Source organism: Daktulosphaira vitifoliae, unplaced genomic scaffold, assembly GCF_025091365.1.
Source record: "Daktulosphaira vitifoliae isolate Bord-2020 unplaced genomic scaffold, ASM2509136v1 Scaffold_3, whole genome shotgun sequence".
In the NCBI taxonomy this organism is placed as follows: domain Eukaryota; kingdom Metazoa; phylum Arthropoda; class Insecta; order Hemiptera; family Phylloxeridae; genus Daktulosphaira; species Daktulosphaira vitifoliae.
Genome location: NW_026099574.1, coordinates 8561211 through 8572230, shown reverse-complemented (window position 1 = coordinate 8572230; position 11020 = coordinate 8561211). Strand labels below are relative to the sequence as shown.

At 25.6% G+C, this 11020-nt stretch overlaps 2 protein-coding genes across 5 annotated transcripts in view; one reads left to right on the top strand and one right to left on the bottom strand.

Moving 5' to 3' along the window:
* The window catches only part of LOC126902522 (uncharacterized), a 116803-nt gene that overhangs the window by 80572 nt on the left and 25211 nt on the right, over positions 1–11020 (top strand). The window contains exons 1-3 of one of the 3 annotated variants that reach the window (XM_050679898.1): positions 2679–2831; positions 2924–3249; positions 3313–3730. The exons of the other annotated variants lie outside the window; for them this stretch is intronic. Coding sequence (XP_050535855.1) covers positions 2697–2831; positions 2924–3249; positions 3313–3730 — 879 coding nt within the window. The 5' untranslated portion in view covers positions 2679–2696. Of the gene's footprint in view, positions 1–2678; positions 2832–2923; positions 3250–3312; positions 3731–11020 lie in introns of those variants that run through there. 3 annotated transcript variants of the gene reach the window in all.
* Positions 1–11020, bottom strand: part of LOC126902533 (uncharacterized) — a 71954-nt gene that overhangs the window by 56338 nt on the left and 4596 nt on the right. The window contains exon 4 of one of the 2 annotated variants that reach the window (XM_050679912.1): positions 7315–7480. In XM_050679912.1, the coding sequence (XP_050535869.1) occupies positions 7352–7480 (129 nt within the window). In that variant the 3' untranslated portion in view covers positions 7315–7351. Of the gene's footprint in view, positions 1–7096; positions 7481–11020 lie in introns of those variants that run through there. The other variant, XM_050679909.1, reaches the window with a different exon arrangement.

Below are 11020 nucleotides of genomic sequence, written 5' to 3'. Positions count from 1 at the left end.
GTTAAAAAAATAAAATAACGATTAACTCTAATATTTTTGAAAATATTCGTGTGGCATAGTTAAAGAAAATTATAATAATGATATTATATCGTCATATGTAATTGTAATAAAATAGGAATTAGTTTTAATTTTTTAGACTTTATTTGAATAATGTTTAACTTTGTTTTGGAAAATTTTATTCTTAACTTCCAAAACTTCATTTTCTACCTCACGTGGCAGTACGAAAAATAGTAATATCTGTTTTTACATCAAATATGAATATAAATTATCAAAGAAAATTCTGATAAATTTCAAATATTTATTTATTTATTACCTGCTCAAAAACGTTTTCTGGTAAATTAGCAACTTGTGTTGAACGTATGTTTAAGATTATCATATTTTTCTAAAACATTAAACTTTGAGTAAGTATTATAATCTTTTATTATTATTAGTATTAAATTTGTTACAAATTTAATACTAATTATGTTTTTTATAAAATTAATCAGAAAAAAATATTACCGGTAACAAGTTTTATTAAGGGCCAAAGAATACAATGGTTAGGACACATAGCGAGAAGAAGAGAGAACGAGATAGCCAGGGTAGCATTGGAATGGAAACCACAAGGGAAAAGACCTAGAGGGAGGCCGAAGAAAAAATGGATCGACGTGGTAGAAGAAGATTTAAGAATCCTTGGAGTTGAAGACTGGAGAGAGACAGTCCAAGATAGAGATAGGTGGCGAAGCGTAGTAATGGCGGAAAAAACTCTTAGAGAGTAGGAATGCCAGTAGAAGAAGAAGAAAAAAATATTAGAACAGGGGACTGCTCGCCCTCAAATAACGCTTCTGCTTATTATCAAAATCAGTCAATTAATAATAAAAATTAAAACTTTGAAACTTTCCATTTTTTAAATGTATTTCATTATTTATGTGTAGCTAAAAAATAAAAATAACTTATTAATTTGATTTGATTTTATTTTTATTACCTGATAGCGAGACCATGAACCAAGTGTAAGAATTACTGAAATGTAGAATATAAATTGTAAAATTGAAATAACTGCTGGCATAATTGATAAATATGGGTCATCAATATATCCTATTATGAAAAAATGATGAACAATATCAACTATGAAAAATAAAAAAGATACAAGCAAAACAGGTCCATAGGCAAGACTAAACATCCGGAGCATCGTACAAAGATCAGCATGTAATAGTCTGCAGCATTCAATTATCATCACAATATCTTCATTGGTCCAATATTCAGGTAATATCTCAAATGATACTATTAATGATTTCCAAAATTCATTTAATGCACGGAATCGACATCCGAAATTTCCCAAGAAAAAACATGTCGTAGTTAGTACTGCAAAGTCCACCAACCGTGGCACACCAAAAGTTGTTCCAACGAACAATTGAACCAACTCAATTTTTTTTAAAGTGCTAGGTATTATAGCAAAATGAATCGCCCAAAAGTAAACACAATATAAAATTACGACTTTTGACCAAAAATTTATGCTTGGTGCTCGTAATTGAATGGTTCTAGGAAGACTGGAAAATTTTCTGTCATATTTAAGTAATTCATTGATTAACCTGTAAAAAAACGAGTGAATAAAAAACAGATTATTAAGGAAAAATACTCGATTTATACTTGCTTTATCATCCATTTTGCTGAGCCCCTAGTAGTTATAAGAATTATCCAATAACGAATTATATCATAACGAAATATATAAACATAAGTTGGTGATGTGAGCACGACAAATGACATTAATACATAAAACCCCAACTGAATAATATCGCCAAATAAGTGTGATGCCCCAACTTTTTGTGTCACAGTATTATTTGAATTAAAGCAATAAGAAAAATTAAATAATCCAGACAATTTAGATATGAGCACAATTATTCGCAATGATTTTGTGAATTCAGATTTTAATTCGTTATGTAATTTAGTCATTTAAATTCTATTTTTATAATACAATTATTAATAGTGTATCTAAAATATATACATAATAAAAACTGAAAAATCATTTGACTTCTACTTTCAGTATATAAACTCGTAAATATCAAAATGTAAACTCAATTTATTTTTAAAATACATTTTATACTACTATAATATATGATAATAATTTTTCGAAGTGGTTTATTAGAATCGAATGGTTTATAAAATGACCTAAATAAAACCCTAATTCCATAAGATTGTAGACATAAGAAATTACATTTTTATAAGTATCAATAGATTTCATGAATGAAATTTAATTTAAAAGTAGAAAAGAACTTGTATTTGTACAAAGCTATTCTACTAATATAATAATACTAATATTAAAACTATTCTTTTCTTGGCAAATAATACTGTTATAAGTTTATTTTTCTACAAAAAAAAAACTTACTAAATTTATAAATTAACAACTGTAAGTAGACAAACTTTTCATTTTTTACAATAATATAGTTTTTATTTTCTAATCAAATTATTTTGTTAAAACTTATCAAAACGTGTATATATTTTCCTTTTTAAATAATAAAAAAAAATCTTTCAATATTATTTATTTCCAAATATTTTGAATAGCATATAAATATTGATTTTAATTACAATCGAATCTATAATCCTAACATTTAAAATAAACTACCTTCAAAGCAGTAATTGTTTTTATATTATTAGATAACACTTTTGTAATAATTTTATTCTAAAATATCAACGAAATAGCTCAAAGTAAATAACACAAATTAATGAGAGTTAATAGCATATACGATGACATAAAACCCCTTTTAATTATGTCCAAAATTTTTGGCAAGACTAATCTCAACATTGCATCTTATGGCAAACTTAAGTTTGAATGGGGCATTCACTGTATATGGCCTTTTGTGAGTACTCAATTAAAAATATAAAATATAATTTCATGTTAAAGTAAAACGGATTATTTAAGCTATACTAAATTTTTTTAATTTTTTTATAGTTCTTATTCGGAATAAACCTAAATATGGCAATTTGGACTTTAACGAAAAATAACTCTGCTTTAACATGGTTTTGGTCTTGTGACAACACTTTTCGAGAATTAAGTCGTTTGTTAAGTACTCTATATGCAGATATAAGAACACCAAACATTATAGCCAATATATATACTTTTGACATGGAGCACGGTCGTCCACTTAACCGTAAAATTGGTCCGAGATATTTTTTTATTGCTTATGTACTATTAACACTGTTAATTCTTACTGCCGTTGTAATTGATATATTTACATTTGGATTATCTATAAGAGATATCACTGAATCCATGAACAGGTAATAAATTAAAATATTTTCAACATTTTTAATAAAAATAAAAATGTTTCATTGTGTCACTAGGTACTCGACATCAATATTTCCTTTGTTGTATTTATTTTTATGTGATGAAATATGTAAACGTTTTCGATCATTACAAATTCGATGGCAATCTGAAATAGTACAGATTATTGAAGTAGATCGCAGAGCTATTACATGTCAAGTCTTGGAGTCGGAGCGATTAGCACATGCAAAACTTTGCGACATTGTTGATGATATCCGTACTACTTTTGGACCGCGAATTACTACATACTTATTGTTTGTATTCATCGATCATTTGGCTCGCTTTTATTTTATAGCTTATGTTAAAACTGCGTTTGAAAATTCTCATCCAAATGTCAAATCTATAATAACAAAAGATTTGGATCCTTATTTATTTATAGCGCATACTTGGACTGGCACTTATCTGATCGCATATATGTCTGACTTACTAACTGAATCAGTAAGTACATTTGAAGTATACTAACTATCTACTAACACAGGTTGAATGAACCTGACAGTAATTATGTATATGAAGAAAAAACTACTATGAAGAAAAAATAAAAAACCCAGCACAGTGGGGTGGGAGCTCAGTGGTGATGTGGCATAGTTGGATCAAGTATAATGATATCTGACAGTGATTAAAATCACTATCAAAAAAAATGCTTCGATGCAAATCTTTAGATAGTGTTTAATTTTAAAAAATTGGTGGATTATTCCAAAAGCTACATAATCTGCTAGTTCCTTATTAATATCCTGATTAAGATAAAGTATGTCAAATAAAAAAGGGATTATTGAAAAATATTATTTCTCATAAAAAAATTATGTTGATCCATACACTTTTCAATAAGTTATAACATTATAAAGTTAAAAATGTAAAAAATAAAATCGAGAATTTTCATACAATAATAGCATTCAGTAGCCATTTTCACCGTGAAGACAAAATACAGTTNCATTCAGTAGCCATTTTCACCGTGAAGACAAAATAAAGTTCGAAATTTTTTTTTTCCATGATAAAGTATATTACATTAGCTTTAATTTAAGATATATATAAAAGTATCAGACTTTCCGGAACACTTTCAAAATTTAAGTTGAAAATGTAAATTTTTTGTGAAAAAGTTGTTATTTTGAATCCCCCCCTGTAGCCAGGTAAAAAGTTAGATTTATAAAAAAAATATACCAAATGATAGGTAAAGACATCATGCATTTATAAAAAAAAGAATTATATTGATTCATACATATTTCAAAAAGTTATAGCATTATAAAGTTAAAAATATAAAAAAGAATTTTTTTACAAGAATCGTATTTTTTTATTAACTTTGATATCTGTTTTCACCATGAAAATAAAATAAAGTACGAAATTTTTTAGCGATTTTTAAATTTGTAATATTTTGGAGATTTCCTCCATTTACGGGGAACGAGGGAAATTTTTTCAATTTTTGAGGGTAATGTGTTCGACTAGATACAATTTGTGATCTTTTGACGTATCATTGAAAGAAATCGGTTCGGTGAGAGCTGAGAAAAAGTGGTAACAGACACAAAAAAAAAATCATATCATAGTAAAATTAATACCTTCTCAGCTTCGCATCGAAGCTAAAAATTGAAAAAATATCGAAAATTAGCGGGTTTTCAATTTATAATTTTTTGGGGGATTTCCCCCGTTTACGGGGAACGAGGGATTTTTTTCAAATTTTGAGGGTAATGTCTTCAACTTATATAATACCATTATAATTATTATTAAAAATATACACTACTTGCAAATTGTTTTAAGTCTATAAAAACAAAACGAAAAACAATATATATGTATATGTATTTATATTATTAAAATAATGTTGATAAGGGTGTTTATCTATCTGGATTGTTATAGCGAAATTCAAGGTCCTTAAAATTGTTTAACTTTTTGTTATAACAATTATTTTGTTACAGCCAAATCGTTAAACAAAAATTTAATTATTATATTAATATTACAAAATAATTCATAATCGACATTTATATTTTTCATATCCAATGTTTTATCAATAGTCAGAATTTTTATAACTGATAAATATATGAAACAACTAAGAGTTAGAAGTTTCATTATTTTTAATAATCCGTTGTAAATAAATTTAATTATTTGTACATGGTTTAACTAAGAGTTATCGTGTAAAACAATATTTAAAATTAAAATAATAATTGAAACACTCGTAAAAACATGAGTAAGAAAATCAAATATTCAATTTTTTCACGAGTCATAAAATTTAACTTATTTAATAAAAAAGTATTATTACTTTAATCAATTTAGAATCGTCATCTTATTAAATACCTTTGAATTAATAATTTTTTTTGTTAAAGTTTTTAGAGTTAGGCCTTGTTCTTATAAGTGTTTTAATTTAGAAATATGTACACCAATTAGATAAACAAAATTTATTTGTATAAATTCGAAGAAAATAAATAGAAGTATATAAAAACAATTTTTGAATACAGCTTATTATTTTTATAATTAACCTAATAATTAGTTATTGTTATTAACTTCGTTAGTTAACTTACTCGCAGAATTTACTATGTTGATTTAATAAAGATAAAATATTATTTTAATAAAGCAAAGCTGATAGTTCAACATTTTATGGATGAATAATAAGTAATAATATGAAAATTTAGAAGTAATAAAAAAAGTCTAATTGCACATTTGAAAACATCGTGAAAAGTTGATTTAGAAAACTATATTTTTGTTTCTGATGAAAGTTCCTTGTAGTCCAGTATATAAAACATATAAATTTGTTATAAGTAACAAAAATTTTTTATTTAAAAGTAAGAACCGAAAACACAAACTCCTTATTCAAATATTGTAAATAAACCTTTAGGTCACACCTCACAACAAACTTTTCCAAACACACAGCATCAAACACAAAAAACGTACGCTCAAGTACTCACTAACGACAATACTCAAAACTCAAAAAACCTTACAAACCAACTAAAAACATTTATTAATGATTTCAAGTCATTAATTAACCCACTAATTACTCTTCTCACCACCGATATAAACAAAATACTATTAAAAAATGACTAACTCTGACAATAACATACCTAAATTAACTATACTTCTTTGGAATGCAAATGGAGTAAACCAATATAAAAACGAGTTACAGCATTTTCTCTATGAAAAATTGATATTGCACTAATCATAGAAACACACTTAACACACAAATCTAATTTTAAAATCTATGGTTATACACTTTATAAAACCGACCATCCAGATGGTACAGCACATTCCGGTGCTGTAATACTTATTTCTTCTAATATTCAGCATTATCAATTACCTGGATTTCAAGAAAATTTTTTACAAGCAACAGTTATTAAAATCAAAATAAAAAACATATTAACTTCAATCGCATCTGTTTACTGTCCACCTGGTCAAAACGTAAGCTCAAATGATTTTAACAGATTTTTTTCAACGTTAGGTCACTCTTTTATTGCTGGAGACGACTATAACGCTAAACACAACCTTTGGGGAAGTAGAGCCTCCAATCATAGAGGAAACACCCTTCATACTTCATTAATAAATAAATTTTTTTCATACATATCACCTTTAAAACCAACCTACTGGCCAACATATACTACACGGTTACCAGAAATACTAGATTTTTTCGTCACCAAAATACCTGCTCATGTACATACAAGTATTCAAAATGTATCTGATTTATCAAGTGATCATTCACCAGTAGTACTTTTTATAAAAGAAAAACAATTATTAAACACAAGGCCATCTTAGATTTTATACTAAATTTAATTTCTATAATTAATATTTATTGATACATTATAATTATAATTCAAATAACTAATCGTTATAAAATTAAGAGAATAAGAGTTGTTGTTGCTTTTGAAATAATCTACCAATTTCTTAAAATTTAACACTATCTATGATTTACATCGAAGCGTTTCTTATGATAGTGATTTTAATCACTGTCTGATATCATTTATACTTGTCCCATCTATGCCACGTCCATACAGTGCCGTGACCCACTGTGCTACCATTTGTATATTGAAAACGATTATATACACACAAGTGACCTCAATAACTTAAGTAACTGATATTTATAAAAAAGTGTTATGGATTTATTGTTTTGTTTTTGTCTTGTTGAAAGTAATCTGAAGTTAAGTTGATCCATGATAAGAATATTTCCTGGCTCTTCATTTCTATCAGAGTTGAAAAACATTTAACAAGAGCAACTGCTATCTAATTAAATAAAAAATATATATAATTAAAATTTAGTTCAAATAAAATATTTGATACTATTGAGATTTTTAAATATAAAATAAAATTTAAATATAAAATAAAAATTATAAATTCTATATTATTAACATAAAAAATATGATGTTCAAACTAATCATTTTTTTTAGGATAACTAAAGTAACAAAAATTCAAACTAATTACGGAAAAATATTGTTGTATTGATAAATAAATATTTGTTTTCCTTTAATATGTCAAGATAAAGAAGTAGGACTTTGACTTATGAACTTTGAAATTTTTTTTAAATTAACTTAAGCAAAATTCTTTTAAAATCTATATAATAAAAAATTGTTGTACTCATTGGAACTTAAAATACTTATATCAAAGTCTTCTTTGTGATAATCAAAATTTTATAACTATAAAACTTTAATTTTGGGTGGAAAAGTACTTAAATTAGACCACTTCATTATTAGTATTATAAAATTTTCTGCTTTACTTCATAATAGTAATAATAATAGAGATCGGCCTAGTGGGTAGAAATGTATGTTTCATGGATTCGATCAACAGGGTTCCTATGAAATTTTTAATACCAAAATATCCGTTCCGTCAATCATTGGTTTAACCAAGAACTATCTTTGACTCCGTAACATGAGAAACAGGACCACCACCCTCTGTAATATGTTCAGTTAGGGAAATAGAAAGATATAAACTTCATAATAGTAATAAAAAAGTACTATAGATGGTTGAATACCATGATTTTTAACAAATTTGAAATAATTATTTTTATTTTATCTTATTATTAACTAAAATATATCAATGGTGCATATAATACAAAAAATTGTTTTTTATTTATTTTAATTTTGAACAATGGATATTATTAATGGATACAAAATTAAAATTATTTAATTATTACCTATTCTTAAATATTTAAGGCAAAATTTAATTCTATTAAATTTTGAGATACACGCAGTTATTAAGCGGAGATATTAATAAAAAAAACGGTAGCACAGTGGGGTTGAGGCACAATGTGGACGAGGCATAGATGGGACAAGTATAGATGATATCTGACAGTGATTAAAATCACTATCATAAGAAACGCTTCGATGCAAATCTGTAGATAGTGTTTCATTTAGAGAAATTGGTGGATTATTCCAAAAGCAACATCAACTCTTATTTCTTTGATTATATCCTAATTAGTAGTTCATTGATTTTAAAATATAATATATGAATAAATACTAATTATAATTATTAAATTTAGTATGAAATTGATATTCAATAATTTAATATTGTAATTTAAACGAAGAAATTATAAAAATAATAAAGTAGTTATATTTTGCTTTACTTTTACGTGTATAAAAATTTAAAGGGCTTGACACAATAATTTTCAATNTACGTGTATAAAAATTTAAAGGGCTTGATACAATAATTTTTAATAAAAACTGTTTGTTACTATAAATAAATGCACTGGACTACAAGGAACTTTCATCAGAAGCAAAAATATACTTTTCTAAATCAACTTTTCGCGTTGTTTTCAAATCTGCAATTAGACTTTTTCTATCAGTTCTAATTTTTTAAATTATCACTAATTACATATAAAATAATAATTAAAAGAAAAAAAAATTTGTTTTCAAAATATTACTGATTAGATTTTTAATATGCTAAAAGTAATCAGTTCAAATTTTTATTTTTAACCTATTTTTTTGGATCTTTAAAGATGATGAAACATTTTTGACAAGTTTTGTGAAAGTTTATAGTAAAAAAAATTGAATATTTTACCATAACTTTGGCATCATTAAATAGAAAATTTTATCAGAATTAAGAAAATTGTATAGTTAATATTAATATGCAGTCAGTAAGTTATATAATTACTATTTATTGTAAATTTATCAGAAAAGCTCAATATTTGTTTGCATTTTTATCGTAATAGATAACTTAAATAGAAGTAATAGTAATAATTTCCTAGTAACTTTTGGTGTTTGAAAAGATTCTGCAATTTAAATATTCAGAAGTTAATTAATTTTAATGATTTACTTTAACTAAATGTACCAATCAAAACAAAGTTGTTAAAAAGATTTACTCAATTGAGTGTATTATAAAATTTGATTATATTTGTAAAAATCAATTGTTAATTCAGGAGAAAAAACAATCATTTTTTTTAGAAATGATTTATATAGCAACATGTTACAAAAAAAAATTGTAATATTATAGTCTAGTAGTAGCACACACAAATAGAGTAAAAAAATTATTAAATTACAAAGTAAAAAGATTAAATTTTGTAGTTAAAACTTATCATATCAATCTAAATTCGTCAATAAATATTTTGAAAACATTAGAAATTAATGATTTTAATTGTCTTTATGGAGAACATGGAATGAGATAAAAATCAAAGCAGTTGAAAATTTATTTTAACTTAAAAAGAATTAAGATAAAATGCACTAGATACGAATTGTAGTCATTGGACGTATCGTTGAAAAAAGTAGGTCAAGTTAGAGCAGAGAAAATAAATGATATTCACAAAAAAACATCTTCTCGGCTTTGCATCGAAGCTAAAACTTAAAATATAGTAAAATAATTTTAATACGAATAAGAAATTTCTTCTTGCAAGGGGCGACTAAAGTGATGGGATCATTGATCTTTATTGAAGTTATTGAATCTAAATGAGTTAAAAATTTATACTAACTTAAAAAGAATTAAGAAAAAATGCAAAAAATTCATTGCCATATGCGGGTTGGAACCTCGTACCCCAAGCGTGTAAAACATAAATTTTACCAATCGGACACCGTATGTCGCTACCGTCGGCTGAAAAAGTTAGCTATTTAAGCTAGTTCAAATTTCAAAGTTATTTTTCTCGACTTAAAAGAAACAAACATATTTAAATAAGTTTAACTATCTATACTATATCAATTTTAATTTATATAATATTTATGAAAATCTGTACTCCCCTTGTCAGGTATTTTAAAATAAAATAAAATACAAAACCCAGAATTTTAACACAAAAATAGCATATTTTTGCATACGGTAGTCATTTTTACCATGAAGACAAATCCAGAGGTCAAATTATTTTTTTTTCAAATTAATGTATATTATATCCATGTTTACAGTTGAGTCCGAAACGTCAAAACTCAACTGTAAACATGGATATATCCTCAAGCACTTCAAGCAACAAAACAATCCATGAAAGTTTTAACACATTCATAACGTATATTACATAAGCTTCAATTTAAGATATATATAAAAGTGTCACTATTTCCGGAATACTTTCAAAAATTAAATTGAAAATATCTTAGTAACAATACTCATGTTTAAAGTTTCGAAGCTGAGAAGGTATTAATTTTAGTAAGATGTGTTTTTTTTTGTGTCTGTATACGCTCAATCTCAGCTCTCGCTGAACCGATTGTGATGAAAATATGTCAAAAGATCACAAATCGTATCTAGTTGAAGACATTACCCTCAAAAATTGAAAAAAATTCCCTCGTTCCCCGTAAACGGGGGAAATCCCCCAAAAAATTACAAATTTAAAAATCGCTAATTTTCGATATTTTTTCA